The 26,144-nt window shown below is 36.3% G+C and overlaps 1 protein-coding gene across 4 annotated transcripts in view; it reads right to left on the bottom strand.

Moving 5' to 3' along the window:
• The window catches only part of COL11A1 (collagen type XI alpha 1 chain), a 161,581-nt gene that overhangs the window by 42,269 nt on the left and 93,168 nt on the right, over window positions 1-26,144 (bottom strand). For all 4 annotated transcript variants that reach the window (XM_068405734.1, XM_068405736.1, XM_068405733.1 and 1 more), the window contains 14 exons: window positions 25,192-25,236; window positions 25,008-25,061; window positions 24,868-24,912; window positions 20,857-20,910; window positions 19,948-20,001; window positions 16,775-16,828; window positions 15,748-15,855; window positions 14,890-14,979; window positions 14,541-14,594; window positions 7,043-7,150; window positions 6,446-6,553; window positions 5,332-5,385; window positions 1,210-1,263; window positions 440-547 (listed from right to left, as the gene is read on the bottom strand). In XM_068405734.1, coding sequence (XP_068261835.1) covers window positions 440-547; window positions 1,210-1,263; window positions 5,332-5,385; window positions 6,446-6,553; window positions 7,043-7,150; window positions 14,541-14,594; window positions 14,890-14,979; window positions 15,748-15,855; window positions 16,775-16,828; window positions 19,948-20,001; window positions 20,857-20,910; window positions 24,868-24,912; window positions 25,008-25,061; window positions 25,192-25,236 — 990 coding nt within the window. The remainder of the gene's footprint in view (window positions 1-439; window positions 548-1,209; window positions 1,264-5,331; window positions 5,386-6,445; window positions 6,554-7,042; window positions 7,151-14,540; window positions 14,595-14,889; window positions 14,980-15,747; window positions 15,856-16,774; window positions 16,829-19,947; window positions 20,002-20,856; window positions 20,911-24,867; window positions 24,913-25,007; window positions 25,062-25,191; window positions 25,237-26,144) is intronic.

Genomic DNA, 26,144 nt, shown 5'->3' with positions numbered 1-26,144 from the left:
TTCTGCTGATCTTTCAGAACATTGGTAGTGTCTGTGATGGTATCACTGAGAAACACATTATGTTGCCAAAACCTATTGTGAAAATACAGTAAATGACTAGGACATGTTAAATACTCCTCCAGGTTGAACCTTGTATTTAAAATGTGTATCTCCAGTAAAAAGAAGTGCTCTTGTTACAACAGAAATTATTGGACTCTATAAATGAATGAGTTAATGAAATTCTAAAACCTATGGTAGCCAGGAGTTCTGTTTCAAAGCATCTTACCAGTTTCCTTCAGCATTAAATTTGCTATTTATGCATGAACTCTATGAATATGGAATCTTTCAGTTCTTATTAACTGATGCTATCTTTTATTTAATAGAAGACAATACTCATTCAGTTTCTGACACAGAAATCAGGGTTCTTACAGGTGGAGGGTAAAATAATAAAGGAATTTACCTGTAAGCCAATAGGACCTGGAGGGCCAGGGAAGCCTCGAGGACCTTCATCACCTTTTTGCCCAAACATCCCTTGCTGGCCTCTTGGGCCTGGCTCCCCATCACCTCCCTATTTGGAAACAGCAAAAAGCAAAAATATCACAGGTCTGATAATAACAGAAAAAGCTCCACTGAAATCACTGGAAAACAACTAGAAGAGGGCTCAGAATCACTCCTAATGTCTTTATATAATAATACTGCATATCTGACAAAAAATTTCCCTAAATTTTTTGTGAAAGACCTTTTCTTTCACATCTGCATAAACATTCTAGCTGTTCAATTCCTACATATTAGTAAATATGAGTAGCATATAGTTCTAGCAATCTTCATGGTAGAATTCAAAGCCTTCCAAATAAAATAAAAATCAATCCACCTGGTATCAGGTGGATTGTAAAAAGAGATGCTCTCTTTTAAATGCATCTGGTACTGAGCTGATTTTACTAATTACTGTCATACAAACCATCAAACAAGTTCACTGAAAGGATAAGCCCTACTCGCTATTTACGCTAGTTAATTTTTAAAAATTTCTTCAAATTATTGCCCTGCTGTAAATCTGAAATAACATCTATGCAGGCTTGTTTACAATAAACAACTGCATGTAAGAGGACAATGATAGAACTGTTCATAGTGATTTGAAATATATTCCTGAGTAAGGAGCATGCAGTTCAAAGAACTTCTAAGTATCAGATGAGTTATGGCAAGATGGGGGTTTGCTCTGGGTAAGCTACTTACAGCTATACCAGGGGCACCGACAGGGCCCTGGAGACCTGGTGGACCTGGAGGACCCTGCAACAAACAAACATCCAAAAGGAAAAGTTAGTGATTATGGAATCTGGAATGAGATTAAAAACAAATATAGAGAAAACCCTATTTGCATGATCAAGGTCTATTAAGCATTTCTACATTTCTCCATAGAGAATGTAGCATTATTCACACATCTTTTCCATTCAGTACAAACAATCATTATTTGTTTATCTCTCAGACTGACTCAGATTTGCAGATCTATAATAGACTTAATACTGGCATTTATTGAAAGCACATTTGTAATGTTTCAGAATATTTAAAATAGATTCCCATGCAAAAATGAATCAAAATAAAACCTTTTTTTTCACAATTAAAAATATCAGACCTTTCAATGAGATTTGTACAGAAAAAATCAACCTTTAAAGCATCATCTAACAATCTGTCTTTAAATGGAATGTTTATTATTTGGAATAGTTTTTACGAAATTGCAAATGGTTTTTGCAATAGCACAAAGTTTATTTTGACCTCTAAAAGTCTAAGTTCTTGTTAGGCACTGGGAGTCACATTCTCTTTGATATTATGTCTCTTTTCAACAGAATGGCAAAAAATATGTCTCTGGGAGGAACTTCTTAATTTTTTCAGTCTCCTTACAGAATAATAACTTTCTGAGTTATATTATGCATAATTTAGAAGACAGTTATGCAGATGTGCTGTAATGACGGTATCTAACACTGAGAGTATGGGAATGCAAGGTAATAGTTTATGATGGGGTTAAAATTATGTGCTAGGTTGAATCTCATTTTTGTACCAGCTAGAGAAATTAGACTGATAAAGAGTGAAGCTAAGAAAGCATAAAACTTTACACCTGGCAATCGCTGAATTCTAGTCTATTTCAGATGACAAAGAAGTTATCTGCAGTTTCTAGGCTGGGAATTCTAATTTAGTGCAGAATAATGCTTGGATTTAAAGACCTTGCTAGGGCTAAAAATAGATTATTCTGCTCTTTATAGAGAGATTAGGAAAAGGGACTACTTGAGTCTTGTAGTCTATTTCTTTCTTTGGGTTCTATGTATATTTTAGAGTATCTTATTTTCTAGGGAGTTTGAAGTGTCAAGGTATGTATTTCTTCTCTTTTATAATTTTCTTTTTGTCACATATGTGATGGCAATAGGTGAAGCAAAGCTTTCTAGCCTCTATGGTGACATATCTAACTGAAAGGACTCCTAGGAATATGCTCCTGTTGACTGGGAGGGTTATCATGAGAAAGGGAATTAGCATGCATGAATTTAAAAAAAAAATCATACTGGAATGGATTGCTTCTACACTCTGCAAGATGCTTCTACCCGCTCCTTAATTTTACAGGGCCCAGAACGAGATCTACACATTTTTAATCTCATTTAAATACTCATTTTGATATAAAGTATTGTTGGAAGGTACTTTGCAATTGATTAATGAGAAGTTATCTGGGCACATGGCCAGACTCTTTTTTTTTCCATTGCTCTGGAGGGCAAATGGAGAGAGACTGATCAGAATCATCAGGAGAGAATCGTTAATAAAGGCACCTGTGGTAGCAGTGGAGGTTTTGAAGCTCAAGAGGGGATGTACATCAGCAATAAAATTGTGCTGTCCCTAGCTAGGATATGCAACATAGTATCTTTTGTTAGGCGCTGTATAGTTATACCTGCAAACATAAATCCTTGTTAGTTTCAAGTGGGAAATGAAGATGTTTCCAGCTGTTCTTAAACAGCAAAGAGGGATCAGTTCTTTGCTCAGCATCCTGCTGCGATGAGGCTCTAAATGCCCACCAAGGCTTTTCTGGGTGTCTAGGTATTGTGAATATCTATTCTATATGTCCTGTGATTTCAGAACTAGGTATTACCTACCAACAAAGCTTTTCCTCCCTGCCCCAATATACATCTGTCAGCATGTTGAAAGGAAAGCAGATTTGAAATAAACACATTCTGAAATTGTCAGGTTGGAATGACTGCAACTAAGCGCTAATAGGATTGCTTCAAATGGGGCAGCATTTGCTTCAACTAAGCAGGCCTGAACACTGAATCCTGTATTTCAAGGAAAATTTATTACATTCCTAAATGCCTTAAACCTTGAGACTGAGAGTCAGGATACATTCTCAAATGATTATGCTGCAGACACTTTAATTGTAAAGCAGGTCTGCTGGAACACGCCCAAATACATTAGTACTCACTGTGGGAACTGTGGTCACAGTCTAATGCTCAGCATTAACTAGCTATGCTAAAATGGTCTGAAATAGAAATGTGCTGCATGTGTTTTTTCTGAATTTCTCTGATGCAGAAGCATCTCTAACAAAGAGGCATGTCAAAGGGGAAAACAGAAGGAAATGCATGTGATCACTTGCAAAGTCTGGAGTGGAACTGGACTATGACCTGCTTCATGTGCTTCTTCTGCCCTTTCCTTTAAACGCCAGATTTTTCTGTGTACACAGGGCCCGTACTGTAATGAACCTCTCTAGGTGGCCAAAGAGGACTTGCATATATCTCTATGTATCCCACAGCTGGTTTACAATTGCAACAGCAAATAGATTAAGATTGATTTTCAGTGAACTGGGAACAAGTCCGTATTTTAAAACTGACTTTTAAAAAAAGTTTTAATTTGGTAAGTTAATTTTACCTAGTTAACCAAAGTATTCAGCTCAGATTATGCAAAAGTAATTTTAGTCTGAAGCAGAATTTGTTTACAACTTGGTTACATGTATGTTTCTTGGAAAAATGGTGTTTATAATAGAAGTGCTCTCTCATCCATATGTATAATATTACATTCCTTGTGTTAACAGGGCATTACAAATAGTTTATTATAGCACTTGTGATTTGATTTATTAAAATAGGATTGTAAAAAGTATGTGTTTTCTGCACTGGAAACTGCAGAAATCCTTCTCATAAATAATTGAAAAGGACAAGCTTATCCTTAAAAACAAAACAAAAAACCCTTGTCATTTTGTTGCACATTTTATCTCCACATTTTTTTCTATTAAATTATCATAAAACTGTGATTTGCTTGAGTTTGTATGTACCCTCCTATAAAACATCATCTGATTATGTGTAAGCCATATATTTGGTGCAATTTTTAGAAGCAATCTACTTTTATGATGTTCTATTAGTTGTTAATCATAATAAGGACACAGTGTTTTCAAGAGAGCAAATATGTTTAGTTATGAATACCCCTATGTTGAGTTCTGAACTTCGCTAACTGTGAATATTAATGAAATATAATAATAAAAAAAAATCTTTCTGTAATTACTTTTCCATTTTTTCTTAAGGAAAATTATTTTTTCTTAAGGAAAAACAAACCTTTTCTGAATTTTTGGGAAAGAAACCAAGATAAAACAGGGAAAAAAATGCTAGTTTTATTCTTTCTAGCTTCAAATTTTACAGTGGAAAAAAGCTTATTTTTGTATTTCTGGCCTCGATCAAAAGAGAAAGCGCATGAACTTTAGAAATAATTTTGAAGACAAAAACATTTCAAATTAAATCGGTAGAAGCCTGATTAGTCCTAAGTTCACTAATAGGCCTAGTGATAATATTTGAAAACTCGTATAAGTTATTTCATCTGAGGTCTTCGCTGTTCTGAAATGTTGCAATCAGTTAAGTGTGCTCTCCAAGAATTAGATATTCTTTAAAAATTTTAAAACTGTATTAGTAAATTTCTCTGCTGAGTCTTCATATTCTTCACAATTATGACTAAGAAGCTAAAGGTAGGTATGTTCACACAATCCAGTCAGTGAAGTTAATTTAAACACAATAAGAGAATCTATGTATATTCTTGGTCTCTCCCGGTTCAAATGTAGAATGGATGAATTAAAATGATATGGGAAGGGTGCTTAGGAAGGTAGTTTACCTATCTATTTTTTAGTGATACTGTAAGCTCAAGAAATACGAGAAATACTAAATACATACATGGCTCTCTAAGTACAAACCTCTAGTGTTGTGTTAAAACTCAACATTATTTTGAAGAAATATTTTTGAAGTGTGTCTTTGTTTCTGTTCATTGATATAGCAAGGCTACCTGCATATTTCATGCATGAATACTTCTTATTTATGAAGAATGTAATGGACAAAGGATTTTGCTACTCACGTTTTCTCCCTTGTCACCTTTACTACCTTTCTGACCCGGTTCACCAATTTCACCCTGTAATTGAAAGTTAAAAGTTAAACTTCTTGTTTAAAATGGTCTCCTTCACACTTAGCTGAAGTCAATATCACAGTATGTTTAAACGTTCTCTTTGATATGATTGCTCTGTGTTTTATGCTGCTGCATCAAGTGTGAAGGCCTAAAGGGGGCAATTCTGCATCGATCAATAGTATGTCATATTAATCCAGATATTGATTGCTATACTGCAAAGGGCAACAAGACCTGGCTTTGAAGTATATAGTGCAGCTGAGCTCTAAATAAAGGAAATTGTGTTCCTCATGTCACCTTCAATATGAATTTATAATGAAAGCACCCTGATTTACAGACTCATCTAACTGTATGTGACTGAACAACTGCTTCTCACTGTAGTGTACAATATTTCAAAACTTCAGAATTATTCAAATCACCGGGAAAGCATGTCAGAAAAAAATATTTTCTTTATACAATAATAAAAGACAATTAAATTAAATGACAGCAAATACTTTCTGTGTGATAAATAACACTCATGCATCAAAAAAATTAAGCTCAAAGTCTTTACCTTTATCCTATGCTAACTAACAGAACAGTGCTGGATCAATCAAACATGCAAGATGATCCTGAAAGAGGCCGTGTCCTAAATTCTGCCAGAAGTCAACAGAATATCTCTGCTGTGAACATATTATTTTGACACCCTCAACCTATCAACAGTAGTTCCAAATCACTACATATTACTGAGAAAATTTTATCTTAGTCATTCAGCAAACCAAATTTCTAAAACAGGCAAAAATCAATTTTGACATCATCTGCCTTGATTTATTTTGCCACATTTTCATCCTTGTTACTTTGCCAGGATAAATGTTAGTCTACTAGTTCTTGAACACAAATCCCAATGTCCCACGGCATTCATCCTCAGGCATCCGATTATAGAAGGGTTTTTAGTTTTCTTGCAGTGTGTAGAGGGAGTTTGGGGGAGGCAAACTGTATTTGTCACTGTATTTATTGTGAGGAAAGCTACAACCAGAGAACTGTACTGACAGACGTTCTCACAGATGCACTCATACCAATAATAATGATTTACCTTGTCACCATCTTCTCCAGGAGAACCACTAGGACCAGCAGGACCAGGAAGTCCTACAGGACCCTGTACTCCATCACGTCCAGCTGGACCTTGAGGACCTTTTTCACCCTGGTTTCAAAGAAAAGGAAGTGATCCACATTATCACAGGAGACTAATGAAGATTTCAGTACAGGGAGACACATTTCCAATACAAAATTAAAAAAACAAAAACAAAAACAAAACACCAAACAGAAAGGAAACCATAAAGGGGAAGATTATGTATCAGAAAATTATACTAAGTAATAATGGAAGCTGGTGACAAATACACTTGTACTCTAATGCACAGTGGCTGGGTACAAAGTTTTAATGAAACACTGATTTGACAAACTTTTTTATTATATTCACTCCCTGCTGTGACAATAACAACTTTAACCCTTCTTGAGTGTTAGAGGGTATGACAATAAATGTTTTACTATTTACTTAATTGTAAATATAAAAGTAGTATGTCAGGTATTCTGAGGATATGTTTAATAGACAAATACCAGAGTGGGAAAAAGAAACATTCTGGAATGAAAAGTCTGTGCTGTGATAATTTTATGTGACTCTGTGTTTACTTACAGGAGCACCCTTCTCCCCTGCAGGGCCTGGAGGACCCTGAGGTCCAGGACGACCTGGTAGACCAATTGGGCCAGCAGTGCCTGCTGCTCCACGTTCCCCTGGTGAACCCTGGAAAGAAATAAAAAATAAAAGAGAATTTGGATATAGCCCTGATAACTGTTGGTGCTTTTCATAACCCAGGACAACAGAGGAGATACCTGTTATTCAGTGAGATTCCAGCTGGTAGAAGGGTACACATTCAGCATGTGTACAAGTAAAGAAAAAGGCTGAAAGAACTAACCTGAAGTTCACACTCAGTAGTTTGCATTCAATACTAATTTGAACTTTTTTTTTTTCATAAATACCTCTTCCTGTATTTGTTCATCATAACAGGAGTGTGCTTCAGCCTGTTTTCAAGAACTTTTTTTCCCCTCTGTGTTTCCAAAATACATTAACATACCACTTTGATGAAAGAATATTCACCACATTACAATACAGAACTAACTCACACCACAACCCAAATTTTTGGTTAAGTTTTGTGCTGTACATTGGTGTGTTGATCAGTATGTTTCTGCATTTCAATTAACCTGCGTAAAAATCTATTGAAGTATAATGACTAATTTGTTCTGTCATACAGAGGAGGCTTGGTCGTACAGGTATGTTTAGATAAGGACTGAAAAAGTTAAAAATCTAATATTGCAAATGAAAGGGGAAAAGACAGGTGCTGTATGTGGAAAAAAAAATGGAATTGTTTATTCTAGAATATATTTTTACAGAGAACAATAGCAGAGAGGAATACTTTTTACTCTAATATCAATAAGCCTCACTTTTAAATGAGTCATATAATTATCATTACTGTATTCCTTTAATTGTCTAAATAAGTTTGTTTTTTTTTTTCTATTTGAAACTAGCAAAGCATCCATAAGTGAAAATTTAGTTTCTAACTTTCCTGTCAGTTCTTTCTTTTGGAGCAGTGTAGGGCTTATGGCTGTTCCATAAAAAGCCAACCTTTCTTTTAAATAAGTCAATCTGCCACAGAGTCAAGCTACATAACCTTTCATAACTTGAGCTGTGCCTTTATGGTTTCTGCTGGATTGCGCTAATTAGACAAATGGAGACAATGACTAGGTATGTAAAAATCTGCAGTGCTCTAAAAACAAAGAGGTTCCTAGGGTGCACTGATTTTTTCCTGTCTTATTGCACTTTCTAAGAATTCAGATGGAGGATACTTTTAAGTAGTGCTGAAGGGGAAAAAGGAAAGGAAACGAGGTGTTCTGGTACTAAAAAACCTTCCTAAAAGAATACAACGGAACAGATAACAGTATCGATTAGAACTTTTACTCAAATAAATGGAATTTCAGAATCAAAATGTTACATTTTGATCTATCCATATTTGTTTATCATTTAGTCAAAAGCCACAATGTGGAGTACTGATTTTAAATCCTTTTTGCAAGCTGGGTTAATTTCCAAACAGTGATCTATAACCAAAGTTCTCTGTAACTCATAAGCAAAGAAATGTTTGGAAGCGCATCACAGCAAGAAATGACAGGGAGCAAAACACATTTACACACGAATTCCTAATATCTCCTTGATCACACGGGCAGATTCTGATGAAGTAGTATTCTGTATTTGTGAAATGGATTCATGATAGTACAGGGGAAAAACACAGGGAAATCCAGCTTTGCCAGGCCTGATACTTCCTGAGGATTCGAGGTACTGTACGTCCTTCCTGTGCCCTGTAGGTAGGGCAGCATGGGAACACAGACAACAGGGTATTCTGTTCCATTATATTCTACATATGAGCTAGTCTTATGCTTACAAGTCTAACGGGAAAAACTATTTCACCAAGAGCAACACAGTTAACCTTGACATTTGTATACTCACTGGAAACTGAGAAGCAGAGAGCTGTCCTCTCCCTCTAAATTTCTATATTTTCACACTTCTACAGCATCTTTGTTTTCTGTCTTTTAAATAATTTACAATTTTTGCATCAATAGAGCACTGTTAAAGGTTTGTTTGCTGTACAGTAATATTTCCCCAGCTTTTCAGCTTGACACCTTGTCCTGCTTTTGTGGGGATAAAATTTATAGAATCACTGTTCTGTTACATTTTCTTTCAGTTTGTGGCTAGCTGTGGTGTGGTGATCAAGGCCATTAGCAGTGAAAGCCAGGGCAGCTGACCCAGGCTGGCCCACAGGTGTAATCTATAACATAAACGTCAGGTTCACTATAAATGGGAAAGCTGCTGGGGGGGACTCTTCGCTCCGTTTTCTCCTCCCCTTCCTCCTTCTCAACGATTGCTAACCCTGGAGTGACTTGCCATAACTCTGTGGGCTAAGTGTAATTTTGTGTGTTTCGTATTAGCATTGATATTGGTTTCTTTATTTTATTAAATGTTTAAATTTTAACCCATGAGTCTCCTTCCTTTTCCCAATTCCCTTTCTCCGTCAGGGAAGGGACACTGGGTGATAGAACAACTGGTTATTGTTTAGCCCTGGGTGTGGGCTAAATAAAGACACACCTACAAGATAGTTTGTAACACTTTAAAGTTATTGACAATTTCACTTTTACAACTGCTATGCTGGAAGTGGGGTGATAGATCATGGAATGGATAAGTAACAGGTGGTGTAGCCTCAGGCCCTGAATAGCCTTTTTTTTTTTTTTTTTCCATGTTTAAGCAAGATCAAATTTGCTGGCTTTTGGAACATTGGAATTTTAAGATGTTTTCTCCTATGAGGGCCCAATTCTTTGCTTTTATTCATGGCATACTTTTCCTGGACTGATCCTGTTAGCATAACTGGTACTAATTCCATAATAAGGTGCTTTTCCCTCCACGTAACTGTGGCAGAAGAGAATCCTGAATGGTTGCTCCAAATATTTTTGCAAATTATCTCAGTAAGATCTAATTTTGCATGAGTGTTCAAAAGAAGTGTTTGTGCAGGAATCATAGATAACTTTATCCTTCCAGGTGCTGTGGTGGGTTTTTTTTTTTTTTGAAGTCTGGGTGAATGCCTAAGTTCCATTCCTATTTCTGTTATTTTACTTCCCAAGACTTCAGTGAATTCAACAAGAAAAATTCACTACCCTGCAGCCATACTACCATGGCCTTTGATCTTGTCAGCTCTCATAAGCTAAACAATTTTAGGTCATGTCATCAGTAGGGTGCAAGAATAGAGAGGAAAAGAAATCCAAATAACTCGTAGATCTTTCCTATATCAGACAGCAGACACTAACAGCGGCCATAACTTCTAGTAGCTCTTTTTACTCAGCCAACTTTTCATGTTTATCTTTGCATCATTTTTATTTGTTATACTTAAATTTCACATGAGTTATGAACACAAAGTACACTTTCTGTTTTCAAGGATTCTCTCATTTCTCTGTGAGAATGGCCTTTGATCAAAGCAGAACACATTAAATTACAGTCACAACTCAGAAAAGCATTTTAGGCAGCTTCTTAAGTCTGTTCTCTCTATGTTTATTATCTTTTTTTGTCACTCTGTCCCACTATGAAACAACACCCTTACATTACTCAACTCCTTGTTAACCTGTGGTCTTGCAGTGGTACTCACATCCTGGAATCTTTTCATTAATTTGTGGTGTTTTAAAAAACTTTTCTACAAAATGGAAGTGTCATGCTTTGTCTTGTACTTCTCTTATACAGACTATAAACTCATTAGTAACCTTGTTTTTGGCTCTCTTTCTGTGAAGATATGTAATTATAGCTGTCGTATACATTACATAGTAGTAGCAATATTTCTTACTGATGGTTAACAAAATGCTCAACAAGTGAAGAACCCCATGACTGAAAAATGTTATCAGATAGAGGAAGATAGCTTTAGATAGCTCAGTACTGATAACTGGGTAGCCTACAGCTGGCTTATTCTGAGTCCAATTTGGGCATCCTATTCCTAAATAAGCTAATGAAAAATGACTGATTGACATTTGGAAGAGCTTTCTCTCATCAGCATTCAGCATTCCACACAGTAGTATGAGAAGGGAAGAAAACAAACAGAAGATGAAGATAGTAGATAAGAGAACTGTTAAAAAAAACCCCCCAAAAACAAAACCCCACAACAACAACAAAAAAAAAAACCAGAAAAAACCCCTTGCTCTGGAGTGCATTCATGCATCTCTTTCTTTTGTCCAAATCCCTCTAAGCACAGTAATTGGCATGCACAGTATTTGGTGCAGTCATTTGTTTGATATGCTTGCAGATGTATGCACTAGCCAAATAAAGCTTATAATTGACTCTATATGCTAGTTAGAAGCAATTGGTATTGGCAAGGAATTGGAGGAAAATCATCCAGTGGCATGAATTCTCTTCCTATTATAAATGGCAAATGAAGGCTCCATTATAATTACACTTCTGTGTCTACCCTCTGCTGGCTAAAAATAGATGGGAAAATATTTTAGGACTGTTTGATGCTCATGGTCTGCTATGAGCTACTGTGAAAAAAAGCAAGCTATTGTGGTTTAATTGTGGTCCTTGCAGATACACAGAAACCCAGTATTAAGGGCACCTATGCATCTTTTTTCACTGAGAAACACTTTCAAGATAACAAGTTAGTAATGAAAGATGAAATAGAAAAAAATCCCACTGAGGACTTCTGGAATACTCTCAGGTCAGGTTGGTGCTCTTTGTGCCTCAAGTGGCCTGCTTGCACTACAGTGAACTCAAAGTATATTTAAAAAAAAAAATGTTTACCCTTCAAACTCTCTTTCCACTCTGCCTACAATTACTGTTACCACTACATCTGTTTCTCAAAGATCAGGAAAACAATATGCAAAAAATTCTGAGCTTGCTAAGTGATTCTTTCTATGACTACGTTTACCTTAGCAGGAAGTGTGGCCCCAACAGGAATGGATTTATAAAGTGAAGAAGCAGTTGGCACTGTGCTCCTGACACCCATACTCTGTATTTCTGGAGTATGCTTCACAATAATTCTAGTCTGGCACTGAACTCCCATTAGCTGGTGTGTATTAGAAGCGCTTGTGGAATTTCTCTTCCAATTTAGTTTCATATGAAAGAAATACCATTCATGAGCTCCAAGAGAGCTCCGTGATTTGAACCAAAGGATGGTAAATGGGCATGATTGAGACATTCACCTCAAAAAGGCTTTGATGTTTTGAAGTAAAACACTAATGTATGCACACCCTATAAGAATTAGAAAAACATGGATCATCTGAATTTAAATTCAAACACGTGTAATTCAGAATATGGACAACCATCACTAAACAAGAGATGTGCTTTTGCCTCACAACCTAACATGATGCATATTTATGAGAAATTAAGTAGTGGCACAGCTACTGTGTGGGCATCATGTCTGGGAAAGTGGGTGTGTTAAATGTCAGGTATGCTTGTGCTGTCTGTTTTGTGCATGCTCAGAAGAGTTCTGGTTCTTTGCACCTGAACTATTTGCTTGAGAGGTTAGTCCAGCCTTAGGGCCTTTTTTAACAAAAAATTAAGACATGACCTTTAGATTGAAGAGACTATTCTGGTCTATGGTTTCTTGCTTTTGACTTCTCTTTTCTTCTAACAGTTCAGGTTCTTCCCTTGGGGTGGGATAGTATCCCATTTGACTCTCCCTACTAGCTTCCATTCCATTCCCAGCTACCTTGTTTTGGTGCCTTTTGGGAATGCATATGTACTGCATCGTGTTAAGAACAATTGTAAATCACAAATGCAAGTTCTTGATTTAAAGAATAGAAGCTTAAAGGCACTAAGAATTCAATAATTAATTTTAAGAGTTCAAGTGCCAAGTATTAAGAAATCAAGAATTAAAGCTTAAAGCTGTGCTACAGCAGATCTTTTCCAATAATGTAGACATAATCCAAAAGCAAGAACCTTTATACTATGTAGTGTTTTTTTCTGCCCTGTTTAATGCGTTCTAATCTCAATATGAATTGCTGGGATATAAGAGAGCTTTATTGTTGAAATACACAGAATTTCAGCTCCTCTTACTTTTCTGTCTAACAGGAATAGCTGTGCTGATTTTTTTTTTTTACTTCAGTTGCACTGAATGAAAGAAATAAGTTGACAAGATGACTGTCAAAATCTACACAATTCACATTTGGGAATAACTGTACCACGCTTTGAATGCCAGTGCATCCTTGTAGAACTTCCTTGCATAAAAAATCGCAACAGAGAATAGGTAACTTTAAGCATATCCTACTTCAAATACCTTTCACTAGATAACTACCAGAAACTGAAGTAAAAGAGGCAGCAGAGGTATAAATAGTAGAAGTCCAAACATGAAACAAAAATCTAAATGTAAACAATTGTTGAGCACAGGACCATCTAGAAATAGCCTAGTCACACTACTCAAGGGAGAATAATTTACTATTTTTGAGGAATGAGTACATATCACTGCTTTTCTCTATCATAATCATAAAGAAAAGCAACTACAACAACACAAAAAGTTGGCAAAAACATTTTTATGCCTATGTTGAGCTTAAAATGTTGAAAAGAAATATTACTGCATGACATGATTTTACATTGCTGTTACTAGCCAAGCAAACATAATTTGTAACAGTTTCCCTGATCCTGTCTATAGGTATGATCCACACAAGAATAACAGTAAAGTCTTCAAAGCAATGGATGTTTTTTGGTCATCTTATCTTCTAAATTTCTTAAGTAATTGCATAATGCATCATTTCTTTACATATTCATAAAATGAATGGGACTGCACCCCATGGAAGAGACCGATGCTGGAGCAGTTTGTGAAGAACTGCAGCCCATGGGAAGGACTCGTGTTGGAGAAGTTCGTGGAGGACTATCTCCCATGGGAGGGACCCCACGCTAGAGCAGGGTAAGAGTGTGAGGAGAAAGCAGCGGCAGAGACAATGTGTGATGAACTGACCACAACCCCCATTCTCCATCCCCCTGTGTCGCTCCGGGGGGAAGAGGTAGAGAATTCAGGAGTAAAGTTGAGCCCAGGAAGAAAGGAGAGGTGGGGGGAAGATGTTTTAAGATCTGTTTTTTATTTCTCATTATCCTACTCTAATTTGATTGGTAATAAATTAAATTAATTTCCCCAAGTTGAGTCTGTTCTGCCTGTGATGGTAATTGGTGAGTGATATCCCTGTCCTTATCTTGACCCGTAAGATTTTTGTCGTATTTTTTCTCCCCCTGTCCAGTTGAGGTGGGGGGTGATAGAGCAGCTTGGTGGGCACCTGGCATCCAGCCAAGATCAATCCACCACAACAGCATAAGCCCACTATCCATAGATTTTCCACTATGAAAAGCCTCTTTCATCTCAACAATAACTTGTGTAAGTGGCAAGTATTGAGCAACAAGTAAATCTCATACCTACTGATAGCAGAAGGCTTCAGATATTCACAACCTTCCCATTCCTTGAATATTTATTAGTATGGAAAATAATTATTGATCACTTTGACTGACATACATCTGTCTGCTGTTTTACAGACTGTGTTGATGAAAACATCACAGCATGTAAAGAAGAAAAAAGGTTACTATGTAATACTGTTTATATTTCCATAAAATTATTATGTTTACTTACAAGTGGGCCAGGTGGGCCTTGTGGGCCTTCCCCTCCTTTCAGACCAGCTGGACCCTAAAAAAAAGAAAAAGAGGAAAAAAAAAAAGCTTATCTCTTACACTGGAAAGTTCAAGAGTTATTTTTGCAACATATGTAATAGGAAGAATGTAAAAATCCAAAGACAAAAAATGGATTAAATTCCTTTTTGCTTATATAGCCATGATATTTATCAATGTTGGATGCTTGGTGTTGGTTCTCCTATTGCATTCATTTTTAAGCACAGTAGAAGGTTCCATGAAATAAAACAGTTAATCCATTGTTTCTTGTATTTAGATATATCATGTCAATTGTTCTAGTGCTTATATCATACCTGAGCACCTGGAAGGCCTCTCTCTCCAGGGAAACCACGAAGACCTGCTGGTCCATCTTTCCCAGGAATGCCTTGAGGGCCCGGGTCACCCTTGGAAACATATTACATTTTGATTAAAAAAAAAAAAAGTTTAAAATGCTTATGTTAGTCATTAAATGAGTGATGAAAATAAAATACCAGATCCTAGTTATAGTAATGACAAAAAAAGATTATGTCCCCACCTATTCACCCACTAATTCTTTTAAGATTTCAGTAAAATAGTCTATCAATATGGTTAAATATATAACAGGCTTTGAGAAAATACAGTATTTGTTATAGAATATAAATAGTGAAACAAACAGCAAGCCATAAAAATATGTTTAAAGATACATTCACTAAAATTTACAATGCCCATTTAAAATGGAAGATTGAATAGAATTACATAGTAACTAGATAAGCAATATTTTTCTTGTGCCCCAATGGTGGCCAAAAAGTAAGCAAAGAGCTAAATTTGGTCAGTGAAATTCTGCCTTGTAGCCAGTACTACATGTCATACTTTAAATGCCAATGAACAATTTTCTGCCTTGGTGTGAACATGTAATTACTACCTCTTTCCATAGTGAACATGTGGTATGTTTTTTATTTCTTATTCCAAAAATACTAATTATTGGCTCAAGAGAATTCTCATTGTTTCAATGGAAGCAGATGCATCTCTAAAATTGGAATCTTCCAGTCTTCAAAATCCTTCTGGGTGAAACGTGCTAATTGTGATTTTGTATGTTCTGATTTTATTCTGCGTGTTCTGCATGATGATTTGAAATGTGAGACTGTCAGCAATTTATCTGTCCCTTCCAATTTGTTCCCCAAAGCCCATCATACCTTAGCACCTTCTTTTCCTGCAGCACCTGGGAGGCCTTGTTCACCTGGTGGGCCAGGAGGACCTGGATGACCTCTTTCACCAATTGGGCCAGTCTCACCAGTAGGACCCTAAGCACAAAAGTAAAACTTCAGTCACCTCAAGGTATCTAATGTCTTGGGGTGAGGGTGGGAAGAAGCAGATTATTAATATCAAGCTATTAACGAGTACTTGTTACAAAACAATACTGCCATTGGTTAGCATACATTCCTCACCTTCTCTCCAGGCAAAGCTGACTTACAAATTATCTTTGTCCTATAAAATAAATCTTGCATTGCATTCTGCCTGCAGACATGTCTGTACAGCTCCCAAAGAGTGAAATCCTGACCTTGCTCCTCAAGCAACGAAGCTTTAAACACAGTGCACACCCACGTATGGGAGGAGGTTACAAAAAGGACATGGGAGGGAAATCCATGTACTATGCTTGTCTTGAAACACTGTCTGTACTGTTGTTTATCTGAATAATATGAATTGGAAGGTAGGATAGTTGAAAGGGATCTCTTCAGATTCACTAGCAGAAAATTTTCACTGAGGGAATTACCTAAAAAAGCTCATGCAATCCAAAAGCTTGATTTTGTTGCACATAAGTAAGATTAGATCAAATGAAATTTTGATAGGAATCTCTCCACAGTCTAAAAGTGACTGAAATTTGGCCTCTGACAAGAAAGTCACGTGTTGTATTGTTCTTTTTAAGCTATTTCATGGTAGAGAACTCTGCCTTCTTGACTTCTGTAAACCACTAACTTCATAAACACATGAAGAAAACACACAAAAAAGGAAGTGGAAAGGTAACTTCAACATTTGCATATCTTATGGAATCACTAATAATTACTAAGTACACCTTTCTAAAATGGTTATGCATAATTTGTTACAAAAGCTAATATAACCATCAATATGGTCCTTTTAATACAGCAAAAGCAACTGCCTTAGCCATAATATAACCATTAAACATTGGTCTTATGAAGTTAACTATGAAATCAAATTATGTACCTGAGGGCCAACAACACCACCAGGACCAGGAGGACCAGTTTTTCCTTGAAATCCCTGTGAAATAATTATAGAAAACTATGTTACCCAGGATAAGATATAGAAGAGCGAAATTCATATCTGTGCTGAAGAGGAGAAAGAGAAATTCCATGTCACCCATTCCTTCTCTTCAGGAAATAAAAATGAGAAATTCTTTTTTCCTGTGTATACTTAGAAGTTAAATACTGATTAATCTTTCTTATCTCTATCAGTTCCAGTCTCTCTGAGGTGGTACAGCAGTAAAAATTCCAGTCAATTTTACAGCTCTCTCTAAGTGAACTTGATTAGGTGAGTCTGAATGCATAAGCGATGCAGCTAAAAGACACCTAAAAAATACATTTTTACGTATATATACATTATGAATCACAAAGACAGACAGACAAATGCTTTTTAAAGAAAGACACAGATGGTAGATTAAGTTGGAGGGGCATTAAAGATAAAGGGGAGATTAGACAGAAAGGAAATGAAAAGAAATATATATCCAGGGAAGATGAAGGTTATATAGCAATGGTAAAAAAGGCAGCATGAGTGCCACAAAAAGAATGAAGTTAATGAGAAATTGATATGATGACAAAAACTGGGAAACAGAGAATAGAAAGGAAATGTTTTTGGGACATTTTTTCAGAACACTGCCAAATTTTACAGAATTTTCATTTTCTAATCAGTGGCCCCAGACTTCCATCCAAAATTAGTCAATAAGCTGAATGACAACGTCACTTTATAGTAGCACTGTTTAATGTATCTTTGAAATGTGCTAAATTATTTCTTTCAAATATTGGAAGTGTGTTGCTGAATAAAGTTAGGAGAGTGCATTCACTGCTGTATCACATCTAGGGTTCCACATATCCCCTGCCTAACAGCCTACATCTGCCTCCTACCCTGCTCACCTGTGTGAAAACAAAGGTGTCATCTGGCCTGTATTTCTTATAAATGTTGGGCCCTGCTCAGCATTCCTCTGGGCACAGTCTCACTAACAGTTGCCCCATTCCATCAGATCTGGTTTAAGCTTTTTTTTACCTTCCTCAATCTGATTCTCTTTTTGCTGCCAGCCAGATGTTATCATGGTTCAGTTTGGCCCATAACTGTTTAGGCACTCTCTTTCAGACTTCTGAAATGATCCAGATTAAAAACAAACACAAAAGTACCCCTTTGCTCTAATGACTGAAATCAGAACTGCTACAGATGGAATCAATCATGTGTCCCTTCCTTTACAGAGTCCAAGCTTCTTCTGAAGCCTATTGTAAGGAAAGACAAAGGAATGTTGAATATTACCCATTTCCTGAAAGTACCTTGAGAAGACCTGCTCTTCCCAGGTTTGCAGAATGCATTGATACTTTGCAGTATATTCAATGATTCTTGATGCTTATGATGGTTTACTACTCTGCTTTCTCTCTTATGTCACCAGCTTATCTGTTCCTACAGATTCAGATTTGTAAAAGAATAAGCAAAGGACATTTCAGCAGCAAATACTCAAGATGACCTGAACATCCCTTGGGTCCATATAAAATATTCAGTATTAAATAAATTTACGCTAATGTCTCATGCTTGTTTTTCTAAGTGCCTAATTAGCCTCCATTTTTTTTCTTATTTTCTGTGAAAGACAATTTAATAATTTATTGCAGTAAGAAGGTGGTCCTTGATTAGTTCTAATATATGAAACAGCTAGTGTATTTCTATTTTATCCTTTCACAGGCATGAAATACTAAATTCTTGCATAACACTAGACAATCTAACAGTCTCTGCAGCTGATACCCCCTGCCAATCTGAGATTGATATAACTGAAATTGATAATCAGTTCTTAGGAGGAACTAGCTTAATAGTGGCTTTCAGTATCTAGTTTATTCCTATATTTATATTCCAAATTACTTATACTGATATTATTGTTCCTATGTCTAGAATTTCAGCAAACAATGGCAGTTCTTCAAAGTGCATATGGCTTACTGGGGAAAGAAGCTGTGGCCTTTTCTCCACTAATATGTACCTCAGTTGCTGTCGACATATGCTTATTATTCCATAAGCAAGCTGCAGAGTGCAGTCTGGGAATCTGGCTCCCTAATTTGTTAAGCTTCAGTATGTCTCTTAGCCTAATTCCCTAATTGTTGTAATGCCCACATGCACCACTGAACTTTAATGAGATATATGCCTAAATAAGAAACAGAATTCTTAAGACCCTGATTTACTAGTGAGTGCAATGAAAGTTTTCTGATTTATATGTTTTTAAAAATCTGAAATGGAAATGTTCATCAGGAAAAAAAAAAAAAGTCAACAAGTCTACTATTTGTTTTTTAAAAAAATCTGTTTTTCTACAAAAACATATACATGAGAACCCATGGGGGGAAAATATTTTTAAAATAATTCTGGCCCAAGTATACATATATACACAGGGCAGAAAACAATGCTAATGAAAAGCTGCATTTGCTCCTAAGTTACTCAAGTTTCATACCAGTCTAACCCTACTAAACCCAAAGGAGATACAAAATTAGAGAACCATGATATTCATTGAACCCAGAGGGACCTGGTCCAAACATCACACAGTAGCAGAGTCCATAGTTTCATTGTATTTTGCATCTTTCATTTCTAGTCATGAGTGAAATCAAGAAATCATAGAATTAGAATGGTTGACCAGTATTTACTCATTGTGATTCTTAGGGGGTTTACATAGGATGTAGTTTCAAAATTTAAGATTTTTTTTTCACAGGTTGAATCATTCCTGATCCTACTTTCCAAAGGTGTTGGCTTTTGAGTTTCCTAGCTGCTTACCATTAATAAGACTTTTTATTATGTTATTATTTATGTTACATGGCATTCAGTGAGAAAGAACTGTATAGTAATTACCTGACAAATCTTTATTAAAATTGAGATCTGAGTATTAATTTCTTTTGCTTCTATTGCCTGTTTAAGCTCATTTTGATGTTACTAATCAGGCATAGCAAAGAAGAACCTCACTTTGGTAGCATGGAAACAAAATAAAGCTTTCTTATGCCTAACCTACCAACCATAAGAAAACTACAGTTATATAACCTCTTAGTCCCAGCCTCTTCCCCTTTTCTCTGTTGTCTCTGTTTCTTTAGTTTTGATCACACAATCGTGGCCTTTGGAGGTTTAGAACACTAACACAGTGGAGTACATTTACTTACAGTCTCACCCCTCTGTCCTGGGTGCCCAGGCAAGCCATCTTTTCCAGGTGGCCCCTGTAAAATACATAAATCAAAGCATTTCTTAGCCATCCTTAATTCTGAAAAAAAAGTGTGCAGTTAGCTGTAAGAATCTCTGATCTCTTTGTTTTTTCTAGACTAGTCTTCAGTACAGCTTAACTGCTCTTATATCAACTATGCATTTTCCTGTGTCGTCCCTGATGTGTATTAGCAGTTGCTTGGAGAGTGATTGTTAGGTTGTCAAATGCATGCATGTTCAAAATGGATTACTGTAAATTCAGAAATCATTGGAAGTCTCTATACTTCCCTTCCATTTTTCTTTGCTTAATGACACAGTTAACAAAAAACTAAGCATTACAGGAGTACTTGATGAAATTTCAGGTTTTGGCATTGGAAATAAAAATAACAAATGCATGGATGAAAAAAATCACAGGTGGTTTGATGCTTTTGTACTTACTCTACATAAGCACAAACATACTAAAAGAGCAGTATAACTAGTTCAGGCTGCAGCTCAAATGTGCTATTACTTCTATACATTTCTACTACTAGTGAATGTCTCCTTCCTTTTTATTTTTTCCTCAACCAATCAATTGTTAAAAGAAAATATACACCAGAAAAGTAATATTTTGCCTAAACTCAGTCTGTTACGTGGACATTGGCATCAACATACCAGAAGATTTGCAGTTTAGTATATTATGCTGAATGTCATGAGCTGCACCAATGATCTGTTTGAATATGTGAGTTCTTGTCTTAGCCTTAAAGCTCAATAAGCATATTTGTAATCTATACATAAACCATCCCTTAAATAAATCTTCAAATACTAACTTCAGAAACATTGTATGAAAAATAACATTCCTGTTGTTACACATACTTAATTAGAAAGATACTTACTGGAGGTCCCTTTGGTCCGGGGAATCCAACAGGTCCCTGAGGCCCTTGTGGTCCCTAGTATAAAGGCAACCAAACATGTAGTTTTATTCTAGCTGCCATGACACTGGATTGAAAAGTTTGCTTCAATTATAAAATATATGAACTTCATTATAAATTATATGAACATCAATTATAAAATATGTGAACTCTGCAGATAATGTCTGATTATAAGTATAAAACCTCAGCTCCACTGCCATAAATATTGGTAGCAACAATTCACATTTCCTGAAACCAATACTGTGTGTGTAGGTATGCAGTAAGAAAAAAGAGAAACTATTTATATAAGTATGTCTGTGTCTGACCCCTGAAACTGCATAATAAAGTAGGAATCAACTGTGAGTAAGAAACATTGTTTCCTGTGTTGCATAAAACATGAGAATTAATTAATAGTTTGGTGGTCTTTTTAACTTTTAATGTTTGAGTCCAACGTTCATCTTTGGCAGTTCTTACACTCCGACAATGTTTTGAGCCAGTACAACAGTACAAACTGCCAAACAGAATAAGCTTTCCGGCATTACCAGGGACTAAGTACGACATTCTTGTTATAATGAAAAATAGTTGAGAAAACTGAAAAAGACCCATGATGCATGAACATTTTATTTATATAGTTTTGTATATACACATTTATATGGAGAGAGAAAATTTTTGTGCAGATGCTTTTACAAATTTAGTTAAAGATGATCATGTGAGCTACTGCATTCTGTATGTTTGTGTACAAGTATATATATACACACACATGCGTACATACATGTATTCCACATACATCTATATGCATAGATATTTACACAAAGTACTAGGTTACATGACTGTTTCTAAAGTTGTCACCAAACAAAACGGAGGCCAGCTTTTAAAACTTATTGCTGAAAGGGACTATGTCAGCTTATTAAAAGAGCTTTTCCTGTTTAGTTTTTAGTGTGCTAAGTCAAAGAGTAGCAACCTGAAAAACCTTATTTATTCTACATGGTCCCACAGCAGAGCCATGTACCCTAGTCATACAGTGCAAGACTTTATCCTATTCTACTTGGTATATGATGTCTGGTTTTGCTAAGATTTCAGCTGTCAAAATATGTTAGAAATGTTGGTTTGAAGTTTGATGCAAAAGACTTGAAGCAGGAGGCCCCATCTCCCAAATTTTGCCACCCTTTTGCTCCTCTGATAAAGCGCCAACCGTTTCTGAGTTCCATAAGCTTCATTCATTAAAGCCCAGGCTCACTTCCAGAGCATGGCTGCCTCCTGCAGCAGGCAAAGCAGTGTGCAAATGTAGCTGTGGAGAGGATCCCTTGTGCCCAACATAGGAGAATTTGCCCTTAAGTGAATCTCATTCCAGGGTAGACCTTGATTATACTGTAATACTAAATCTGAGTCAACTAAGTAGTGCTAGGTAAAGGAAGAAATCTTTATGATCTTACTGCACTATCCGTCATTTTTATTTTCTCTTCCAAAGGTGTAAGGTTGTTTCTGAAACCTCCATAACGCACAAATACATTCCATATGAGGGTTTGTTGTTTTCTTTTCATTCTGCTGTCTCTGTGAACAAATGACCTTTCCTCATTTGCTTCTGGGTATAACATAAAGCATAAAGTTTCCCCAAAAACTATTAAAATTGACTCAGCTACTGTACAAAATATATGAAAGAAATTGGTTCCTCTCAGGAGTTGTTATAAGAGCACAACTCAAAGTTTTACTGTTAGTTGCACCTTTCTCACAAATTCTCACTGTATTTTGATTTCGCATCTTGAGGCTTTTTAGGGAAAGAAGATTTGCATTTTTTTTATTCACAATATGGCTTGCAGATTTCAAGCCACTTGACTGATGGATTATATGAGAAAAAGCACTAGAATACTAACAGCGTGTTACAAAAATTACATTTTCTTTTTTGTTATTAAATTTAATTTTAACAGTAGCTACACAGGACAGATTATTTAATGTTTACATGTCTGGTACCTGAAATAGTCTGAGCGGAGTAGAAATGACAGTTTTATTTTTTGGCTGAAATTCACCCCTATTGGGAAGCGAATAGATAACTCACACTTATATTACACAAGTGATAGAGATGTGGTGCTCTGCAATTCTTCACCTCTTTGCTCTAATCAATTTCTCTCCAGGGGTGCCTTCATCTTGGATTGATCTGCTCATTGTTTTCAGTCCCCCCACAGCTTCTCTTCTCATAACCTCTTGGAGCTATCTGCAAACTCCTCCTTCACAAGGCTCTGCTATTCACCTTCTGGTAGTCTGCCTCCTATGTTCCCCCTCAGTGTAAAACAACCTACAGTTCCTTTCTTGGACTATGCCTAGTTCTCTACATCCAACATCCTAGTTAACTCATTCCTCTCTTGAATCCCAGCTTCCTGCCCCTGTGTCTCTCTCTTACTTGCCACATCATTCCTGTTTCACCCAAACTTTCCACTTATTCCTGCCGTCCATGTTCTGCTTGGTACATTGTCTTTTGCTTGATATAGGGGTACTTTCAACATCTTACTGCAGCCTCCCTTGGAGTGTTGCCTTCTATATGTACTGGCTACAGTCTAGTCCTCCAGTACTCGACTTTCCTTCTGTTCTATCCTACTTCTCCTCCTTACTGCAAGGACCACTGTCCTGCTCCCCTAACCAGTCTCTCAGACAGTTAAGTAGTATTCCGCTTCAGAAATGAAAGAGCTAAAGTGAGGAGTATGAAAGGTTTTTAGTAAACTAAAAATTTTGTTTCAAGTATACTTGGTATTAACTTTTTTTGGCACATGCTTTAATGGCTTTCAGTCAAAAGGGAAGGAATCCTTTTCTTAAGCAGAAAAATGTGATATTAGATATGCAGGCGTGTGCATACGTGTGTATAGCAGCCAGGTGTTTATTAATACTCTACCTGATACTGCTAAGGATAAACCAAACAAAATTAACCTTAATTGCTTTCTGCAGACACGCAAACTGAAAATTTGAGTTTTCTAGAACACACTCACGCCATGCTCTTGTTATCATTAGTTTTATTGGTGTCCTTATCTCCAGTCATCAACTCGATCAAACCACGTGGTCTGATCCTATGGCCTTTTTCCTTTTTCAGTTTGCTTATTCATTCTAGCAAAAGCAGTTTGCTCTTATTGTGCCAGTATTGTTACACCAAGTGTGCATGTATTCAGCAAGGAAATAGTGTAACAAAGTGACGTTATAGAATGGAGGAAAATGCACAAGGAACTCCCTCCTGAGGAATAAGACTTCTGGAGGTCACTGGGATTTGGGAGTGGGTACTGTGAAAGGATTTATAGATTCTCTATGTGAAAAAGCTTAGCAGTGTAATGAAATACAACTATGAAAGAAAAGTTTGTTCTTACGCTTTGCAAAAATACTTTGGCAGAGAGCATGTCCTCTTAAACTATGTGAGTTGGTTTTTAAGTGCTGCTATTACAAATTTGATCTATTAATAATGGTTTTCTGTATACTGCTGTGTAATGGGCTGACTGTGTATTGATTGGTAATATAATAGCAAGCAGAAAATTTTATTTTAGCAAGCACAATAGGATTTCTCAAGCAGGTTGAAGGGAATTCTTAGCTGATCAGAACAAAAAAAAACAGAACAAAAAAAAATCAGCTGCTTCAACAAAGAAGCTTCTGGAGATGGCTTGAGTGATATGTAAATACCATAAATAAGCAGTACGCTGCAGTAAATGGGGCATTCTTAAGAGCATAGACTGGTAAGTACAACTGTAATTCACATGGATATATACAAAGTGTATGTATTCTCTGTGTCCTATTTGTACAAAACTGAGCTACAGATGGAAGAAGCTTTCAGCAAACTTCAGCTACTCCATTCATAACTTTGTGAAAAGCATCATTGGGATTGAAGTTTTGTTAGTTCTGATTACTCTGGTCGAAGAAGGGCAAAGACATGAGAGGGAGAACTGAAAATAAAACAACCTTCCCACCCACAAATCACACTCATACATAGTGAGAAAAACAACATATACATAAATAGCTTTCACATACCCTTTCACCTGGTGGGCCAGGAGGACCATCATTGCCTGCAGTACCCTAGAAAAGACAGACAGTATGTTCAAAGATTAGACCTCTATTTTATTTAAAAGAAACAGCCTGTAGCCAGTCTAAACAGTGTGCTTGACAATTACCTTTGGACCTGGTTTGCCAGTGGGACCTCTGGGACCTCTAGAGCCTCTTGGACCCTGTCAATTTAACACAGATGCACTTGAGGATAATTATTGGATACTATAATCAAATCAAAATAATTCTTCACAGTATAGTGGAGGCAATTAATATAGGAAAGCCTCTAAATTGCAAAGCAAAAGTACATACTGTTGGTCCTCGCTGTCCTCTGGGGCCTGGTTTGCCATGTAATCCCTGTAGAGAAAAGTTCACAGAAATCATCTTAGCAGACACTGTATTTGCGAGATAAAGTTTTTTTTACTGAAGTGGGGGCAGAGTGCAACTCCCTTAGGTTTAAATGTTATCTCTAAGTATCTACTTTGCATTCCTATTTACAGAAACATAGTCCTTGATAAAATTGATTATCTTTCTGAGTTCACTGGGACTTGTAGATAAATGTGCTAAATTTGCCTGAGTCAGATTCTGTCATAGGCATTAGAACATTTTAAACTACTTTTAAATATTAGTGAAGATGGCACACAACAAGCAGAGTCCCTCTGCAGTAGCTTAAAGGACTTGGCATCATTTCTAATGTAATAATAGCCTTGAAGATAAAGTTCCCAGGTTCCCATAGACAGCTCCACAGGTTAACAGAGCAAAGAAAGGGCAAGACTCTCTATTTTTTATAACAGAAATAGGGACTGTAATAACTACCAGGATTCTGCACACTTGCAGAGAGATACAGACCTTGCTGGAATACTAGCCCTTAATTTTTTGCTTCAATATATCTCCTAATCATACTCAAGAGATTTCTTTCCTTAGCGTCAGCAGTGGTATTGCTGTGCATTCTAATGCAAATAAGCTTAAAATTCAATGGAGTATACTTCATGTAGAAAAAGGAATCTGATGACTGGTATTTTCTAATCTCTCTCTAAACACAACAGCAACAGAAAATCAGCAGAGATGTGTTAGCATAAAGCTTGCTTTTATTGGAAACCAATTAAATGCACACACCTGTTTTCTTGAGGGTTTTCTTGTGTGTTTTTTTAATATTGATTTTATTTCACTTATCAAAATAAAAATTATGTGTTGTTCTTAAAGTGCTCACAGCTTGTGAACTTCTCAGGGACAATGACTGTCTTTTCTAATACCAGTGTGTGTGG

The sequence above is a fragment of the Nyctibius grandis genome, chromosome 8 (genome assembly GCF_013368605.1).
Source record: "Nyctibius grandis isolate bNycGra1 chromosome 8, bNycGra1.pri, whole genome shotgun sequence".
In the NCBI taxonomy this organism is placed as follows: Eukaryota; Metazoa; Chordata; class Aves; order Nyctibiiformes; family Nyctibiidae; genus Nyctibius; species Nyctibius grandis.
Note: the sequence above shows the minus strand (reverse complement) of the source record. Positions and strands in the feature narration are given on the sequence as shown.